The sequence below is a fragment of the Saimiri boliviensis genome, chromosome 1 (genome assembly GCF_048565385.1).
Source record: "Saimiri boliviensis isolate mSaiBol1 chromosome 1, mSaiBol1.pri, whole genome shotgun sequence".
NCBI classification, from domain to species: domain Eukaryota; kingdom Metazoa; phylum Chordata; class Mammalia; order Primates; family Cebidae; genus Saimiri; species Saimiri boliviensis.
This window is the reverse complement of record NC_133449.1, coordinates 89,128,175-89,149,054: the sequence shown is the minus strand read 5'-3', so window position 1 is coordinate 89,149,054 and position 20,880 is coordinate 89,128,175. Positions and strand designations below refer to the sequence as shown.

At 41.1% G+C, this 20,880-nt stretch overlaps 1 protein-coding gene across 1 annotated transcript in view; it reads right to left on the bottom strand.

The window, feature by feature from the left end:
• LOC101042120 (lutropin-choriogonadotropic hormone receptor) overlaps window positions 1-20,880 on the bottom strand; it is a 64,933-nt gene that overhangs the window by 9,040 nt on the left and 35,013 nt on the right. The window contains exons 7-10 of the mRNA XM_074384829.1: window positions 19,471-19,539; window positions 14,197-14,271; window positions 9,906-10,091; window positions 83-163 (exon numbers count right to left, since the gene is read on the bottom strand). Of these exons, the coding sequence (XP_074240930.1) occupies window positions 83-163; window positions 9,906-10,091; window positions 14,197-14,271; window positions 19,471-19,539 (411 nt within the window). The remainder of the gene's footprint in view (window positions 1-82; window positions 164-9,905; window positions 10,092-14,196; window positions 14,272-19,470; window positions 19,540-20,880) is intronic.

Here is a 20,880-nt window from a genome sequence, read left to right as displayed (position 1 = left end):
CAAAAGAAAATAATTGAGGCTGATATAAGGTGCACACAGAACAAGATATGACTTCTGAATTTCTTTACATGCAAATACTTAGAGTGTTTCATTATTTTGTTTCCTTACTGTGCTTTCACATTGTTTGGAAAAATTTTTAGAAATGGAAAATGAAAAATTCTGTCTGAAAGAGAAGAGATTATAAAAAGCATTTGAGCTTTTGGTCTTCAAACTAAACCTGATTGTGCATCTATTTATGCTTTGTTCATGCAGATTCTTTACCTATTACACCAGCATCTTGTTTTGCACCATTGTCCTAACTGAAATGTTTCCTGAGGAGACAGTAAAGGCTTCTGAATTGTCATTAGAGTGCTTCCAGCTTAGATAAAATGCTTCTGAATACTAAGCGTTTTGTGTGGTCACTAGAGACGAAAAATCTTAAATTTGTCATATTGAATCAAGGATTTTTCAATGATTACTAAAAGCTGCTTTTATGGTGTATTAAGGTTTGCTCCTTACCACTCTCCTTTCCCCATTGGCCTTGATTATCAAATAATCATTCTGAGTTCAGGGTTTTGAGTTGTAACTGGGCATCTTTTTTGTAAGGATTTGAAGATACCAGATCTGACATTGTGATGTGAATTTTAGGTTTTTTTTTCTTATGTGCAGAAACACATGTGGGTGTTCCCTACTCCTCCATCTTCCCAAGAAGTTTAGCCTATGGAAAGGGGAAAAATACCAATGAAATAAAATGAGGCCCATTCTTACCTCAGGGAGCACTTACCTAGGGATGAAATTTAAGGGAGATACAAATGAATAAATAAATAGGGTACAAGCATTCCTTTTTCTTCCGCAGCCTTGCCAGTATTTGTTGTTTTTCTCATTTTGGTTTTGATTTGCATTTCTCTGATGATTAGTAATGTTGAGCATTTTTTTTTTTAGAAGACAAACAAGCAGTCAACCAACATATGAAAAAATGCTGTTCTGTTCATGCCCATTGCCCATTTTTTAACATGGGGTTATTTATTTATTTTTTTGCTTGTTCATTTGTTTAACTTCGTTATAGATTTTGGATGTTAGACCTTTGTCAAATGCATAGTTGGTGAATATTGTTTCCCATCCTGTAGGTTGTCTGTTTACTCTGTTGTTAGTTTCTTTTGCTGTGCAGAAGCTCTGTAGTTTAATTAGGTCCCACTCGTCAATTTTTGTTTTTGTTGCAATTGCTTTTGAGGACTTAGCTAAAAATTCTTTGCCAAGGGTGATGTCAAGAAGGGTATTTCCTAGGTTTTCTTCTAAGATTTTTACAGTTTGAGAAAAGGGAACACTCATACACTGTTGGTGGGAGTGTAAATTAGTTCATCCACTGTGGAAATCAGTTTGGGAGATTTCTAAAAGAACTTAAAGCAGAGCTATTATTCAACTCAGCTATTACTCAATATATGCCCAATGCAATAGATCGTTATACGAAAAGGACACATGCACTCATATGGTCATTGCTATGCTATTCACAATAACAGGACATGGAGTCAACATGGGTGCCTGGATTGGATAAAGAAAATGTGTTACATATATACCATGTAATACTATGCAGCCATAAAAAAATCATATCTTTTGCAGCAATATGGATGGAGCTGGAAGCCATATCTTAAGTGAATTAATCCAGGATTAGAAAACCAAATACTGCATGTTCTCACTTATAAGAGGGAGCCAGACACTGGGGACACATGAACATAAACATGGGAACAACAGGCACTGCAGACTACTGGAGGGGGCAGGGAGGGAGGAAGGCATGGGTTGAAAAACTACCTATTGAGTATTATGCTCACTTCCCGGATGCAATATACTCATGTAACAACCTGCCACATGAACCCTCTGTGTCTAAAATAAAAGTCGAATAAAAAAAAATAGTGGTTGTCTACAGAGGAGGTCTACAGAAAAAAAAAAAAATAGTGGTTTCTTCATAATTACAAATGCCCCTGATTGTCTCTTATTTCTTCTCTCCTCATATTCACTGCCCTCATGGCATTCTCATGACATTTCATTCTTGTTTTCATAGAGAATGAAATTTGCACCTTCTCTGATGGGACAATGCATTGTTTCTACACAGTTCATGCACATTCTATGAAAGAGGTATCATAGAGCTGTTGACCCATTATTACAAGGGTTATCAACTGTATTCATTAAGAATTTGGACATGATGGAAAAGGACAGATCAGAAGGGACTAATTCAGAAAGGGACTAATTCTAGCCTTTCAGAATTAGTGAAGTCAGAACAAGGGTCCCGGAGGGCAGTGGGGTGCAAGGCAGCAACCAAATAAGATATAAGACATTTGCCCATTTTCCTTTTCATAAGTTTCAAATAGACCTATTTGGCTCTCTTGTGTGTGGCCCCTTTACAGCTGTCTGCGACTTATCTTTTTACCTTCAGGCTTTTACACAGTGTTTGGAACGTATTTGAAGCTCAGTTAATGGTGCATGAATCTGTGAACACAGCAAGTGTTTTGTCTTCTCAGCTAACCCAAAAGCTTCAGGTGGAACTGAACCTCCTATATGCAAGGTACAAATAATGCATGCTGGTTGATTAATTATAAATAATTCAGTTTGGTTGATCTCAAACAAAGACAGCAGCATTTGGTGCTGCTTTCGGTGCCTTATGTAATTAACTGATAGAGCCTATCTCCTTAGACTGCAATAATAGCCCTTTAGGGCAGTGTTTTTACAGCTGTGAGTTCTGTGACCCATTGATGGGTCATGAAAGCAATAGAGTGCATCAAGACTGGCATTAAAAATAAAAAAGGCATGAAATAAAATAGAGTGAAATAAAATATCAGCATATTACATATTAAAAAGTTAAGGATCACTCTATTTTATTCATGTTACATATGTGACATATACTGGGTTGCAATACAAAAGTATTTCTTCTTATGCATCTCAGTCAAAAAGTCTAGAAAACAATGGTCTGAGGAAAGAATGAAATTCTACCACTGTGACCCCAGTATCCTGGACTGAACTGAATCAGGAAGATGCCCATGACTGGAGGCAAACCATCCAGGAGCTCATTCCCTTTCTGTTTCCACACTAAGCTTATCCTTAGCTATAATTCTGTTCTAAAATGGAAGATGCTTGTCTACTGGGAGAGAAATAGTTTTTAAAACCTTCTGTAGTGTTTTGTGTCCATTTTGAAATGAAAGATTAAAACATTAGTTAAATGTTGCCCTCCGGAGGCTTCTTCCTCCACTAAAAAAAAAATGATGCTCTCGATATACCGATCCAAGATGGCTGAATAGGAACAGCTCTAGAGTGCAGTTCCCAGCGAGAACAATGTAGAGGGCAAGTGATCACCACATTTCCTAATGAGTGTTTACTGCCCGCAGACCAGGAGATTCCCTGGCTGAAAAAAGCCATGAATTTCCAGCATGGCTGTTTTAGCTCACGCAGCAGGTCTGCACACAAAAACTCACAAAAATCTGGGCAGCCATTTTAATTGGCTCCTGGAACACCTGGGAGACAGAGCCACCCATTCAACTGAAACAACAACAACAACAACAACAACAACAACAAACAGCAAAAAATACCCCAAATGGGGCTGAAACAGGGAGCCAAGTGATCTGGCTCAGCAGGTCTCATCCCCACAAAGCCCAGCAATCTGAAATGCTATGGATTGAGAGTTTTGCAGCAAGTGCAGCTGGACTTGGGACGGTCCAGCTTTGTTGGGGGGCAGGGCATCCGCCATTACTGAGGCAGTCCACCAATATCAAGGCAGTCCGCCATTACTGAGGCAGTCTGTCATTACCGAGGCAGTCCGCCATTACTGAGGCAGACTGCCATTACCGAGGCAGTTCTAACTAGACCCCTGCAAACAAAACCACAAGGAAGTCCACACAGTAGCTGAGCAGAGCCCATGGCAGCTCAGCAACACCTCTGCTGGCAGACTGTGGCTAGGCTAACTCCTTGCTGGGCAGGGCATCTCTGAAAAAAGACAGCAGCACATCAGAAACTTATAAATAAAGCCCCATGTTCCCAGGACAGAGCACCTGGGAAAAAAGGCAGTTATGAGTTCCACTGCACCAGATTTAAAAGTACCTGTTCAGCAGCTCTGAATGGAACAGTGGAGCTCCCAGCACAGCACTTGAGCTCCTATAAGGGACAGACTGTCTCCTCAAGTGGCTCCCTGAACCCCATATATCCAAAGAGACACCTTATAAAGGAGAGCTCAGGCTGACATCTGGCAGGTATCCTTCTGGGATGAAGATAACAGAAGAAGAAACTGGCAGCAATGCTTGCTGTTCTGCAGCTGCTACAGGTGATTCCCAGGCAAGCATGGTCTTGAGTGGACCTTCAGCAGTCCTGCAGCAGAGGGGCCTGACTGTTAGAAGGAAAACTAAAAAACAGCAAGAAATAACTTCAACATCAACAAAAAGGACATTTACTAAGAGGCCCCATTTCAAAGTCACCAATTACAAAGACCACAGGTGGATAAATCCACAAAGATAGGAAGAAACCAGTGCAAAAAGGGTGAAAACGCCCTTCCTCCTCCAAGGGATCACAAATCCTCACTAGCAAAGGAACAAAGCTGTATGAGAATGATTCTGATGAATTGACAGAAACAGGCTTCAGAAGATAGGTAATAACAAACTTGTTTGAGCTAAAAGAACATGTCTTAACCCAATGCAAAGAAACTGAGAACCTTGAAAAAAGGTTTGACAAAATGCTAATGAGAATAAACAGCTTAGAGAGGAATATAAATGACCCGATGGAGCTGAAAAACACAACACAAGAACTTCGGAAAGCATACACAAATTTCAATAGCCAAATTGACCAAGCAGAAGAAAGGATATCAGAGATCGAAGATCAAATCAATGAAGTAAAATGAGAAGTCAAGATTAGAGATAAAAGAGTGAAAAGAAATGAACAAAGCCTCCAAGAAATATGGGATTATGTGAAAAGACCTATTCTATGTTTGTTAGGTGTACCTGAATGTGATGAAGAGAATGAATCAAAGCTGGAAAACACTCTTGAGAATATCATCCAGGAGAACTTCCTCAACCTAGCAAGGCAGGCCAATATTTAAGTCCAGGAAATACAGAGAATACCACAAAGATATTCCGCAAGAAGAGCAACGCCAAAGCACATAATCACCAGATTCACCAGGGTTGAAATGAAGGAGAAAATGCTAAGGGCAGACAGAGAGAAAGATTGGGTTACCCACAAAGGGAAGCCCATTAGGCTCACAGTGGATCTCTTGGCAGAAACCCTACAAGCCAAAAGAGAGTGGGGACCAATATTCAACACCCTTAAAGAAAAGAACTTTCAACCTAGAATTTCATATCCAGCCAATCTAAGCTTCATAAGTGAAGGAAAAATAAAATCCTTTATGAACACACAATTGCTGAGAGATTTTGTCACCACCACGCCTACCTTACAAGAGCTCCTCAAAGAAGCACTAGATATAGAAAGGAACAACCAGTACCAGCCACTCCAAAAATGTACCAAATGGTAAAGAGCATAGACACGATGAAGAAACTGCATCAACTAACAAGCAAAACAACCAGCTAGCATCAAAATGGCAGGATCAAATTCACACATAACAATATTAACCTTAAATGTAAATGGGCTAAATGCTCCAATCAAAAGACACAGACTCACAAATTGGATAAAAAGCCAAAACCCATCAGTGTGCTGTATTCAGGAAACCTATCTCATGTGCAAGGATACACATAGGCTCAAAACAAAGGGATGGAGGAAGATTTACCAAGAAAATGGAGAGCAAAAAAAGGCAGGAGTTGCAATCCTAGTCTCTGATAAAATAGACTTTAAACCAGCAAAGATCAAAAGAGACAAAGAAGGGCATTACATAATGGTAAAAGGATCAATGCAACAAGAAGAGCTAATGACCCTAAATATATACATACCCAATACAGGAGCACCCAGATACATAAAGCAAGTTCTTAATGACCTACAAAGGGACTTAGACTCCCACACAACAATAGTGGGAGACTTTAACACTCCACTGTCAGTATTAGACAGGTCAATGAGACAGAAAATTAACAAGGATATCCAGGATTTGAACTCAGACCTGGACCAAGCAAACCTAATAGACTTTTACAGAACTCTCCATCCCAAATCCACAGAACATACATTCTTCTCAGCACCACATCACACTTACTCTAAAATCGACCACATAATTGGAAGTAAAACATTCCTTAGCAAATGCAAAAGAATGAAAATCATAACAAATAGTCTCTCAGACTACAGTGCAATCAAATTAGAACTGAGGATTAAGAAACTCACTCAAAACCACACATCTGTATGGAAATTGAACAACCTACTCCTGAATGACTATCGGGTAAATAACGAAATTAAGGCAGGAATAAGATGTGATTTGAAACCAATAAGGACAAAGACACAGTGTACCAGAATCTCTGTGACACATTTTAAGCAGTGTCTGGAGGGAAATTTACAGCAATAATCCCCACATGAGAAGCAAGAAAAGTTCTAAAATCAACATCCTATCATCAAAATGGAAAGAGCTAGAGGAGCAAGATCAAAAAACTCAAAAGCTAGCAGAAGACAAGAAACAACTAAGATCAGAGCAGAACTGAAGGAGATAGAGACACAAAAAACCCTTCAAAAAAATCAATAAATCCAGGAACTGGTTTTATGAAAAGATCAACAAAATAGACCACTAGCCAGATTAATAAAAAGGAAAAGAGAGAAGAATCAAATAGATGCCATAAAAAACAATAAAGGGGATATCACCACCAATTCCACAGAAATACAAGCTACCATCAGAGATTACTACAAACAACTCTAAATGGCTAAATTCCTGGACATTTGCACCCTCCTAAGCCTAAACCAGGAAGAAGTCAAAACCCTTAATAGATCATAAACAAGGCTGAAGTTGAGGCAGCAATTAATAGCCTACCAAACAAAAAAAGCCCAGGTCCAGATGGGTTCACAGCCAAATTCTACCAGACATACAAAGAGGAGCTTGTACCACTCCTTCTGAAACTATTTCAAACAATCCAGAAAGAGGGAATCCTTCCCAAATCATTTTATGAAACCAACATCATCCTAATACCAAAACCTGGCAGAGACTCAACAAGGAAATAAAATTTCGGGCCAATATATATGATGAAGATAGATGCAAAAATCTTCAATAAAATACTTGCAAACCAATTGCAACAGCACATCAGAAGGTTTATCCATCATGATCAAATAGGCTTCATACCAGGGATGCAAGGCTGGTTCCACATTTGCAAGTCTATAAATGTAAGCCACCACATAAACAGAACCAAATACAAAAACCACATGATTATCTCAATAGATGCAGAGAAGGCCTTTGACAAAATTCAACAGCGCTTTATGCTAAAAACTCTCAATAAACTAGGTATTGTTGGAACATATCTCAAAATAATAAAAGCTATTTGTGACAGACCACAGCCAATATCATACTGAATGGGCAAAAAACTGGAAGCATTCCCTTTGAAATCTGGCACTAGACAAGGATGCTCTCTCTGACCACTCCTATTCAATATAGTATTGGAAGTTCTAGCCAGAGCAGTCAGGCAAGAAAAAGAAATAAAGGGTATTCAATTCAGAAAGGAGGAAGTCAAATTGTCTCTATTTGCAGATGACATGATTGTATATTTAGAAGACCCCATTGTCTCAGCCCAAAATCTCCTGAAACTAATAAGGAACTTTAGCAAAGTCTCAGGATACAAAATCAATGTGCAGAAATCACAAGCATTCCTATACACCAACAACAGACTAAAAGAGAGGCAAATCAAGAGGGAACTGCCATTCACAATTGCTACAAAGAGAATAAAATACCGAGGAATACAACTAACAAAGAATGTAAAGGACCTCTTCAAGGAGAACTACAAACCACTGCTTAAGGAAATAACCGAGGACACAAACAGATAGAAAAATATTCCATGCTCAGGGTTAGGAAGAATCAATATTGTGAAAATGGCCATAGCGCCCAAAGTAATTTATAGATTCAATGTTATCCCCATCAAACTACCAATGACCTTCTTCACAGAACTGGAAAAAAACACCTTAAACTTCATATGGAACCAAAAGAGAGCCTGCATAGCCAAGACAATCCTAGGCAAAAAGAACAAAGCTGAAGGCATCATGCTACCTGACTTCAAACTATATTGCAAGTCTACAGTAATCAAAACAGCATGGTACTGGTACCAAAATAGAGATATAGACCCATGGAACAGAACAGAGGCCTCGGAGGCAATGCCATACATCTACAACCATCTGATCTTTGACAAACCTGACAAAAACAAGCAATGGGGAAAGGATTCCCTGTTTAATAAATGGTGTTGGGAAAACTGGCTAGCCATGTGCAGAAAGCAGAAACTGGACCCCTTCCTGACTCCTTATACTAAAATTAACTCCAGATGGGTTAAAGATTTAAACATAAGACCTAACACCATAAAAACCCTAGAAAAAGCTTCATCAAAACCATTCAGGACATAGGCATAGGCAAGGACTTCATGACTAAAACACTAAAAGCATTAGCAACAATAGCCAAAATAGACAAGTGGGATCTAATTAAACTCCAGAGCTTCTGTACAGCAAAAGAAACAATCGTTAGAGTGTACTGGCAACCAACAGAATGGGAAAAAATTTTTGCAATCTACCCATCTGACAAAGGGCTAATATCCAGAATCTACAAAGAACTAAAACAGATTTACAAGAAAAAAAACGATTCAAAAGTGGGTGAAGGACATGAACAGATACTTTTCAAAAGAAGACATATATGAGGCCAACAAACATATGAAAAAATGCTCATGATCACTGGTGATTAGAGAAATGGAAATGAAAACCACATTGAGATACTATCTCATGCCAATTAGAATGGCAATCATTAAAAAATCTGGAGACAACAGATGCTAGAGAGGATGTGGAGAAATAGGAACACTTTTACACTATTGGTGAGAGTGTAAATTAGTTCAACCATTGTGGAAGACAGTGTGGCGATTCCTCAAGGACCTAGAAATAGAAATTCCATTTGACCCAGCAATCCCAATACTGGGTAAATATCCAAAGGATTATAAATCATTCTACTATAAGGACACATGCACATGAATGTTCATTGCAGCACTGTTTACAATAGCAAAGACTTGGAACCAACCCAAATACCCATTGATGATGACTGGACAGGGAAAATGTGGCACATATACACCATGGAATACTATGCAAGCATAAAAAACAATGAGTTCATGTCCTTTGTAGGGACATGGATGTATCTGGAAACCATCATTCTCAGCAAACTGACACAAGAACAGAAAATCAAATACTGCATGTTTTCACTCATAGGCAGGTGTTGAGCAATGAGAACACATGGACACAGAGAGGGGGGCATCATACGCTGGGGTCTTTTGTGGGGGAGTAGGGGAGGGATAGCAGGGGGTGGGGGGCTGGGGAGGGATAACATGGGGAGAAATGCCAGATATAGGTAATGGGGGGATGGAGGCAGCAAACCACATTGCCATGTATGTACCTGTGCAACAATCCTGCATGTTCTTCACATGTACCCCAGAACTTAAAGTGCAATAAAATATATATATGAAAAAAATGATGCTTTCTGATAAGGATTAGAACAAATCATTTGAGATGCCAGTTTTGTATTCTATTCTGCAAATGCTGAAGTGGCCTCTAATTCAGTTTACCCAGAATGGGCCACAAAGGTCTTCTAGCTGCACAGTGAATCAATTATTTTGCAACAGTTTTCACAAGGAAACAGAAGAGTTTGTTTTCTTTTTATCTATCTGAAAGTGATCCCATGTCTATGAAGTTGGCCGAGAAGGCAGGCAGTGAAGGGGAATGGAATTGTCTATTCACTGACCATTTCAAAATCTGAATTTCTGCCACAGCTTGGGCAGGCTTAAATTTTATTTTTTACTTACTCTTTTGTTGGCACGTTTCTAAAAGCACAGCAGTGGCTGGGATAAGTCAGTGTGGCATCCAGGAGATTGACAAATCTTTCTCTCGATGGCAATTTTTTTAGAGAATAGGATGACGTGGCAATTAGCGTCTGAATGGACTCTAGGCCATGGCTCGGCAGGGCCTGCAATTTGGTGGAAGAAATATCCCTGAACAATAAAGGGGAGAAATGCTTTTTATTTATTTATTTTATACATTTTCTTCAGAGAATGGTACCTCCCTCAACAATAGTATCGTTTTAGGCTCTGAGAAATCTTTTCTTCATTCTGCTTTTCCCTTAATTCTCCATTTCAATTACTCTAAGATCTGAATTCAAAAAAGTGATTCTGTATTTTTTCTCATGTGCATCTCATTATTTTTTTCAAGGTTAAGTATAACTTCTTGTACCTACCATACATTAGCATTTCTCTCTCTCTCGCCTCTTCCAACTCCTTTACCCCACCCTCTCTCTTCCTCTACTTCTCTCCACTTAGCAGAAGTGAAATAATCACTTGCTTTATGAGACAGCTAGCACATGCAGTTATATCAGCTTTTGTGCTCTACCCCAGGGAGAATTATTCAGGGCTTCAGATGCTTCAGTCTTTGATTGATTAAGCCCTGCAGGAGATGTTTTCATGAAGCATAGGCTGGTTACCTTATTAAGAGCTGCTGCGTGGCATTAGCCATCATCTACCTAGGAAGCGAATGCATGTTCTCTAATGCAAACTTGATTCATCTGTTCAAAGCAAGCAAACAACCTTGCAAGGAGAACTGTGTGGAAAGCTCAGGCTTTGTCAACAAGGTCCTGAACCCTTTGGTTTTACCAGACTTGAGGCAACGTCCAAGAAAATTCCTAACACATTAAATGTTAGGAAAAGGAAGAGTCAATGGAAATTAAACAATTCTTCTCATCTTCTAAGTGGCTGTTGCTGATGCCTCACAAAACTTTTCCAGCAGCATAGGTCCCCTCAGCAATTGTCCCCAAGATGTGGTGCTCAGTGCATGGGAGGGGACCAGTAGGTGGTTGATGGAAGATAAATTTGACAACAGGCAATGATGATGGTGTAGGCCCTCAGTGGAAAAATTAAGGCAGCAAAATTAGTCCCAGGGGCTTCAGACTTCTCTGCTTTTGTGTCCCTGTTCATTAAGTAACCAGGGTTCTCATTCTGCTTTATAGGGTTTTTATCTCAGGGCTTGAGCACGGGACTCTTTGAAGATCTGGTGGATTTTTTGTTTGTCTTTTGAGTGGGTGCATTTAAAATTAGGTTCTTAGAAATGGGATGGCCTCATTACAAGGCAGTGAACCTCTGATACTGGGTTTTCAGTCTTAATAACAGACTAGTGGATGGGGGAAATACTTTTTGAGTGAGGGTGGAGTGGATGCTTCCAGATACGATTCAAATCCTAGGAATATAATGAGAACAGCCTCTTGGGAAGGTGGGAAGGAAGAGACCTGGGTCTGGCGCTACTGTTTTGGACATGAGAGTGTAGGGGTCTGTAGTGCCCAAAGTCACTTCTAAGCAGCTGAGAAGCAGCTCTTACTGCCATGGGAACACAGTGACTTTATTGTGTTTTGTACTTGAGCCAGAGGGAGCTCTCTTTGTTTTCCTAGTGACCAAGTAGAAGGCCAGCTTGCTGTTACAGCTCTGCCTACAGGATGTGCTAAACTGAAGAGTATTTAGCCAACCTACACGATTTGGAGTCTGGTATACTTTGCCTATGAGATATGCAGAAAAAGACTCCTGGGATAAAGTTGCCAGAAGTTGAGAGCAGAGAAAGCAGTGGGCGGAGCCACACAATAGTGGAAGTCGTAAGTAAACAGAAGTTATGAGGTTGAGTGGAGATTAGAGGGAGTTAGGATTGATAGTGGCAGAAGTTAGGAAGCAGAAAGATGTAGGAATTTTAGTGGTAGGAGTTAGGAAGTATAGTGGCAGGACTTAAGAAGTAGACAGTGAGAACTGGACAGTAGCAGGAGCTAGGAAATAAATGAAGTCAGGAGTTGACAGTGGGAGCTAGGAACTAGCACAGTCAGGCTCAGTAGTGGCAGGAACAGGAAGTAGACAGTCAAAAGTGGATAGCAGGAAGGAGGAAATAGAGTGAGGGGCTGAGAGGGGCAGGAGCTAGGAAGTAGACAGACTTTGGGTTTTATAATGGTGGAAATAGAAAGTAGACAGAGCCATGAGTTGATCTTGGCAGGTTCTACAGTATGAAGAATAACCAGGACAGTTCATTTCCTTCCCTTGCTCAGAACTCCAAAGCCTCCCCATCTCACTTAAAGAAAAGACAAAGTCCATATAGTGACCACAGCCCCCACCTCTGCCACCCCATGGTCCAACTCTCTTCCACAGTTCTGTCCTCATATTCTATGATTCTCTTCTTTGCTCACTCTGCCAAATTGGCCTCCTTGCCATTCTTCAAATACACAATGTAAGATCCTGTCTCAGACCTTTGCTTTTGCTGTTCCCCCTCCTTGAACACTTTTCCTGCAGATAATCACATAACTTGCTTCCTTTAGGTGTTCGTTCAAATGACACTTTCGGGATAGTCTTCCCTCACCATCCCCTTTAAAATGGCAATTTCCCCCTCTAGGGAATGAGTTTTCCCCTCTACAACCAATAGCATTTGGACCACTACATATTTTATTTACTTATTCGATCTGTGTCTATATTCCCCTTTTAATGAAGGCAGAAGTGTTTGTCTCTTCTCATTCTCTGCCATTTCCCTGATGTCTAATCCAGTGACTACCACAGAATTGGGTTCATAAGTTAGTGAATACATGGATGAATAAACAAACAAATGAAGTGGGTTACCCTGCTCACCATTTTTCTAGAACTTTTGTTCATTGTAAAATGACATGACTGTTAATCACTTTGCCTGTTTGCTGTTGTCTGCCTTATGTGACTGTCATCTCGTTAAGGGCAAGGACCAGGGCTATTCTGCTTACAGAATAGTCTGTTCACAATGGCGCCTGGTACATAGGATAGGTTCAATCAATGTTTGTTGGATAAATAACAGCTGCTAGAGCAGGGCGTCGTGGACTGCCACCTCTGTGATGGGGTAACCGGTTGCCCTATGTTAGAACAGTGCAGTATCTGGAACTCGGTTGCGTTTCTCCCTAAAGCCTGACTGCAGCTTCAGGTCTCTGCAGGACATTGGAGGTTTCAGGCTTCTCAAGGCTTTGTCAGATTCCATGTTCTGTTCCTCCTAACCTTCCCATATGTCCTTGAAACCCCTTTTAACTGAGAGAGGCTGACCCTAATCCTTGCACCCTCAGAGAGTCTGACAGCAGTTCAGCCCTGTTCAGCCAATTGCCAGAGGCAAGCCAGATCTCTGGCCTTAGATTTCTATGAGTGGATTCCAGGTGGGTAGCCAGCCTCTCTGCCAGCACATGAGGCCACTCTCCACCCATATTTGATGTTATAGGTTGAATTGTGTCCCACACTCCAAAAGTTCATATCTTGAAGTCCCCAATACCTGAGACCTTATTTGGAGATAGGGTCTTTACAGCGGTATTGAAGTTAAAATGAGATTATTGGGTGGGCTCTAATCCAATATGACTGCTATTCTTATTAAAGGAGCAATTTGGGCCAGGTATGGTGGCTCACACTTGTCATCTCAGCACTTTGGGAGGCCGATGCAGGTGGATCACGTGATCAGGAGTTCGAGACCAGCTTGGCCAGCATGGCGAAACCCTGTCTCTACTAAACATACAAAAAATAAGCTGAGCATGGTGGTGGGTGCCTGTAATCCCAGCTACTTGGGAGGCTGGGGCAGGATAATTGCTTGAACCTGGGAGGCAGAGGTTGTAGTGAGCTGAGATTGTGCCATTGCACTCCAGCCTGGGCGACAGAGCGAGACTCCATCTCAAAAAAAAAAAAAAAAAAAAAGAGGTTGCGATTTGGACACACACACACACACACACACACACACACACACAATACCATGTGAAGATTGGAGTTATGTTGCCCCAACTAGAAAGAGCTAGCACGAGCAAGGAGAGACCTGGAATAGACGCTTCCTTCACAGCCCTCAGAGGGAGCCAACCCCTGCTGACACCTGGATTTTGGACATCTAGCTTCCAGAACTATAAGACGAAATTTCTGTTGTTTAAGCCTCTCAGTTTGGGGTGATACACTTGGTCTTTCCAACAGCAGCCTTTTCAGGTGTAGAGACTGATGCCCCACATATCAGCCTGGGGATGACATGGAGGGATGCCCTAATTAGTCCTGTTGGGGTGCACTGGGCAAGGAGGGGAGGCAGCACCCCTCTACTCACAAGATGCTGGGCCCCGTGGCCCCACGGAAGGCTCCATTGTGTATCCTCTCCAGATGTACATTTTCCTTTAGTACCCTGTGGGGAAGGACATTTTCCTTAGTGGAGTTTGTACCTCATGTGTAAGCATTCATAGCTGCGTCTACACATGTTTAGACCAAACTATGTGCATGGTATATAGGGTTAGAAGGGAAAAAAGGGGGAAGTGGAGGGAGAGTGGAAGAAAGACATGCTAGTCCTTGATGAAATTATGAAATTGCTGGCATGTGTGTTCGGCCACATCTTATTTTCTTCCATTCCCTTCTCACTTGGTAGAACTCTGTTCTACAGCTTAAAGTACTCACCCGCTCCTGTCCTGGAGTTCTGAAAGTTTACCACCAGGCAGCTGGGTAAGGATGAAAATGCTGCTCCAAGAGGCCAAGGCTGAAGGGCTGAAGTGCAGCCTGCTCTTTGTTAGCCTCTCAGCCCTTGTGACCTTGGATGTCTCTGAGCGTGCTAATAGTAATATACCGAAGTTTGCAAATACTTGAAAAAGTAGGGTTCGTTGAAAGTTATCCCTTTTTTCCTGACCTCACACAGACAAGGTGTGTTGGTTTTCCTCCCATCTGTTTTATTTTGCCCTGCTTCTCTTGCTCATCTTGTTTCAAAGTTATTCCTTTTGTAGTGTAATTTGCATTCTTTTTCTTTCAGACATGCATTTCTCAGTGGATGAGAAAGAGGAGGACTTACAGCCTCTGTAGAAAATTACCCCATAACCTCAGTGTCCCATGGGGCTGTGCAGTGTAAATGATCATCGCCAGGTGTGTGTGTGAGTCATGGAAACAAAAGCATTGAGGGCCACTACTCTCAAGGCTGTGGAAGAAGCCGAAAGCTGTTATGGAAGAAGCTCCCTGAGGGCTCTGCTGCCTTTAGCTCAGTCATTCAAGCTAAACTTCTTAGGAGCAGCACATCCTGGTCCTGCTAGGCAGCTTCCGGTCTGGCCCCTGACACTGGTATCTCCAAGCACAGGCCCTTCTCTGGGTAGTCGAGGGAGCTAGATGAGGAATCCCTGGGCTCAAGCCTGCCAGCCTTCTTCTGAGCACTTCCTCTCTGTAAGAGAATGGTCATGACTCACAGAGCATCTGAAACACCCCGAATGGCGGGCACAGTATGCTCTATCATCGGTGTGATGATTTCAAGCATAGGAACATGATTCTCTTACCACCATTACAGTATACACAGCAGAGCAAACACAGTAACACCCATTCGCCACCCCCTTGCCATTTAAGAACTGCAAAAGCCCTTGCATCTCACTCTCTGGGTGGCTGTTTTCCACGTTTCTACTTAACATTTTCTTTGGAAACCCTCAGCCGTTTCATCAGAATGCACCTGTCAGTCTCACATTATCCCATCCCCTGGGTGTATTTCCACTTTCAGAGAGATGAGGTTGTGAGAGTCAAATGCTGTTTAAAATCTAAATCAAAAGAAATTTTTCTTCCTAAACCTCTGTGGTTCTTCTTCCTGATTTGGTTTGTTTTAATTATGTTCAGTTATAGTTATAAATCATGGAAACTGGGCTTTGTGAGAAAATTATTCTTGTGTCAGCCCAGTCAGACTAATTGTTCAAATTTCAGACAGAGTATTTCACATATTTTATTAAAACCCAGATCTTTCTATATACTGATAACTCTGTGTTATGTAACTTGGTCAAAAAATAAATCCATTTCCCCCTTTTTCCTGGGGGTCACTTTTTAGAATTCTCCCAATGGCGTGACCTTGCTGGTGTGAGACACACATGCAGGATGACCTTTCGAAGCACAGTGGAAGAACCCACAAGCACCACCAAAGCTTTCCCAGCTGGGTACTCTGTGAACAAGACACTGACTCCCAGACACCTTGGGTGCCTCAGGGCAACCTTCTGGGACTGCACCTGTCTTTCCCTTGCTGCTTAGTAAGTCAGGTGTTTGTGAACTTTGCAGGACTTCAGGATCATTGTGTTCTGAACAACTTTGAACAGGTCTATTTATGAGGAAGGGCTGAATGTATAGCATGACCATTTTGCTTGACAGTTTTGACTGCTCCTCCCTCCCTGCTTAAACTCTTCAACGGGTGGCCTTACCCTTGGAAGAGAATTCAGACTCCTTTCCCATGGCTGCTCAATCCTGCTCCATCTCCTCCCTCACCAGTCACTCCTTTGCTAAAGATACTCCAGCCACACTGGCCTCTTAATTCCTGGAACTTACCAACTTAGTTCCTTTTCAACTCAGGGGCTTTGCACATCTGCTCCCTCTTTCTGTAGCATGCCCCCCTCACTGCTGCCACAGTGGAACCCTGGTCATCCTTCAGGCTCAGCCTAAATATCATGTCCTCGGTGAGGCCATCCTGAGTACCTTGCCTAAATTGGTCACCCCTCATACTCTCTCAGATCTCAGTAATGGGTTATTTCCTTCATAGTACATATTACTCTTATAATAATTTTGTCTATTATTTATTGCTTTTTTTGTCTGTCTCTTCTGATAGAACAGAAACTTCATAAGGGCAGGGACTGTGTCCGCTCTACCATTGCAGACTCAGTGCCTAACACAGTGCTTAGTATGTCAGTGGTGCTTAATAAATGTTTGTTGAATGAAATGAAGTTTGTTCTTGGCAAACTGACTCATGTTCTTGGTTTCCTCTTTCTTGCAACAGTGAGATATGGGGTATACAGTATGTTGACGAATTGGACTTTTCACAGTTCATACCCATTTTGGCAGCTCTGTAACAGCTGAAATTCTGCTGACCACCTGAAATCTTCCCTCCTATATTTCTGTTTTTTCTGACCTCACACAGACATACTGTGTTGTTTTGCCTCCCATCTCCTTTATTTTGCTCTTGCTTCTCTTGTTCATCTTGTTTCCCTTTAATTTAATATTAAGTTCTCTTATTATTCCCCTGTTCAGGTAACCTCAGCCACACAGGACTTCAGCCATCCCTTCCATTCAGATGACCCTGGCATTTGTGTCTCTAGCCATGCCCTATCCCTTCCAGCCTTCCATCCTTCCTACTCACAGATGAACCTTCTTTAAGCACTCATCTCATATTTCTATCTCAGAACTTTCAATGGCTTCTCATTTTCTGCAAAAGAGTCTAAACTCTTTACTACAGCATCTAAAGCCCTTCCTGTTTAGTCCCTAACTCACATCTAGAAAGTACTATCTGATGGTCTATGAACACATCCTATACTTCCTCCTCTGGACCATTCTTCTTGCTGACCCCTGCTTGGAAGGCATTTTCCCTCTATTTTTGCCTAAGTTATGCCCAGCTCAAAGCCCCCCCTTTCTCAGAGGCTTTCTATAATTTCCTTTCTTCTTGTCTTTGAAATCCCAGAGGACTTCACCTCTCTCTTGGGAGGCTTCATGCTTTGCCTTCTGTTTTAGTTAGTACTTAATGTGCAGTTTATACACCATTTGGAGATGCTTCCTCCTAGGCTGTAAGCTCCTGTAGGGCAACACCAGGACTTAACCATGTTCATTCCCACTCAAAATACAGCATGTTTCTTCAAACGCAGCTGATGCTTGGTAAACATTTGTTGAGTGAATAACGGAATGAGGCATCTGAGAGGACTGTGTCAGGAGATTATCTAAATGCCTCTGATTTAAGTTTGGCAGAAACCGATTCAATTGGCCAGACTGAACCCTTCATTAACTTAAGGGTTCTTGCTAATGAACCTTTCATTAAGTCATCAAGTCAACAAGAACATGAGGGCAAATTTACACCATGATAGGAGAACAACTTTAAAAATTCTACCATTTCTTGGACACTTAGTACATGCTACTATGCTGCGCTAAGCACATAGAAATATAATCTTGTTTAATGGTTTACCCATAATTAATTCTGTTATATAGCACACAATAAGTAAGCACTTACTATATGCCAAGCACTGTGTTAAGTACTGAGGATATGAAACAGATCTTTTCATTTTGGTGGGGGTATCTTCAAAACAAGCCTATTCTGCAGTGAGCTGAGATCACGGCATTGCACTTTAGCCTGGGTAACAAGAGCAAAGAACTCCATCTCAAAAACAAAAAAACAAACAAACAAAAAAAACAAGCCTATTAGTGGATCCATTTTATGAATGAGGACACTGTGGCTTAGATAGGTTAAGTAACTTGCTGAAGGTCATACCAGCTGTTAAATAGTGGAACTGGAGTTTGAGTCCCCATCAGTGTCTCTTAAGTCTATTCTCTTAGCCACCAAACTATATAGCACGAAGAGTCTTTGGTTAGATATCTATAATTAATAATGAATAGCACACTGTAGTAAATTGTGCTACCCAACTTTAGACTGTACTACCCAATTTCAGACTGACAGCATCAGCATCTCCTGAAGCTTGTTAAAACTGCAAATTCTCAGGCCCTACCTAGTCCTACTGCAAAGTTTTTGGGGGTAGGACCCAGGAATCTGTGTTTTAACAATCTGCAGGTTCTTCTTAGGTGTGTGAAAGTTTGAGAAGCATTATTATAGATCATGGTTTACATGGTTTATACAACTTAATTATTTTAAAAGCCTTTTGTTTATTTTCCTTAATTTTGGCTTTAATTGAACTTTTCATATGCTCTTAGTTTTTCTTATGCACAAATTGTAGGGTGACTGTCACCTCACCCTTTACTTGCTATGGTTCAAATGTCCCCAGCCCCACAAACTTTGTGAACGTGCCACTCTTTTAGAAGAGGATCCATAGAAGGAAAAAGGTTGAGAGCAATGAAGGAGACAGTGGCGATGCTCTTCTTGAGTGAAATGCTGTTAACATGAAGAACTGAGTAGGGTGTGGTGAAAGCACACATCTCCCTACCTTGTGGAAAATGAGCTTCATCTTGCACTAGCAGTACAGAGATGGGACTCTCTGAGTGGGTCTGTTGTGGCTGATTAGGCTAGTAAATGGTGGTGGTATCTGATTTCTTTGCAGTGGGGCTAAGGGAAGAATTTCTTTCTGAAATTGTGCTGCCTCTAACACACCATCAACCTGAGTGAGGGGGCTAGAGAGGGAGGCACTGAGTTGGAGGAGGCATAAAGTAGGGTGTTGAATATTTCAGTAAACTGTCAACTTCAATGTATCCAGGCTGCATCTGTCTTTGGAATCAGGGTGCTCTGGGGTTTCCAGCCACCCAGTTGCCTAGTAACATGCATGAAACACTGAGGGCTAGCCATTTGAAAGTTTATTTTTGCCCTGAGTTAGTTGCTGAAGATTGAATGTGATCTGGTAGCAAGAATAATATTTCATTTTTTATTCCTGAGCTGGGGATATAAGCAAATACTTACAGCGAAATCACTGTCGTACCATTGAACGCATGACTTTGTACTTCTTCAAATCCGTTTCCATATAGTTGGCTGAAGGAGGGAGGAGAGGGTTTAGGAATGGGAAGAAACTGAAAGAAACAGTTTGGAAACACACATTCTTCCTTCTGTAACAATTATTACTAAGACCATTGCAGGCATTTATAATATCTAGTTCTGTTTCTTTAACATTTTAGATTCTAAGGGCCTTGGTGGATGAAGCTGTTCTTTTTGCTCTAGTTTATCTCTACCTCCATCCTCACCACCACCATCAATTTATGAAGTTTCAATTAAGTGCTAGATACTTCATCAGCCACTCTGTGTGTATTTTATGACTTAATCCTTATCATCATTTCCATTATTCTGACAAGAAACCTAAGCCTCAGTGTGGTTATGTAGTTTGCTTAATGTCAAAGGAAAACAGTGGCATAGCTGGGATTTGAGGCCAGAGTTGTTTTAACACTTAAGCCTTTCCTCTGGTTTTGCAGGACTGTGTGGGCATATGGGTTTTCTGGGTGTTGAAAGCTGAGGGCAGAGGCAGCCTCCAGCACTGAGCCAGTTTTTTTTTTTTTTTTTTTTTTTTTTTTTTTTTTTTTACTTGGATGAGTAGGTAGTTTTGCCGATGTGAAATTTGGCTCCACAACCAAGATTTCAATGTCTGTAAACAGTTTTTTAACAATATTAGTTGATAGTGAATCAATTTACTTGGGTGTAACCAGCATTTTAAAAAACTGCATAGAAAAGAATGAAAAGTATTAGAGCATTTTGCAAGTAATTAGGCTGTTAATTTTTATGAAATTTTATCCCACCATTTTTATGGTATATACCTATAAATACACACACGCACACACACGCATATGTATACTTCTACCTGGAATAAGACATAAGAGGGTCCTTAGAACACAGATACTTAAAAATGTTTGAGGCAAAAAGGTGTCTAGAGAGGATCAAGCAGCACATCTTCATTTTGCAAAGAAGGAAACAGGCTCAGCGAGGGAAAGTGACTCGTCTAACGCCCACAACTGGCATAAATGTGACCGGAACATGCTTTGGCTGGGGCTACTTCAGCACATCGATTTTGCTGATCCTTTTTACTCTTCCTGCTCTGATGTCCTCATGGCCTACTCATCCTCTTCCTGCAGGACTGTAGTCCATGTCATGTTCTCACAGGGGCCTTTCCTGGCTGCCCTTTTTAAAACACCAATTTCCTATCCCCCTACTTTTCCTATCCTCCTTCCCTCATTTGTTTTTCCTCCATTGCTTTATCATCATCTGACTCTTGATTATATTTTACTTGTTTATTGTTTACCTTCTCCAGGAGAACATATCCGCCTGTATCTACAACAGGGCCTGGCACTTGGGAGTATTACAGTAAATATACATTAAATGAATTGG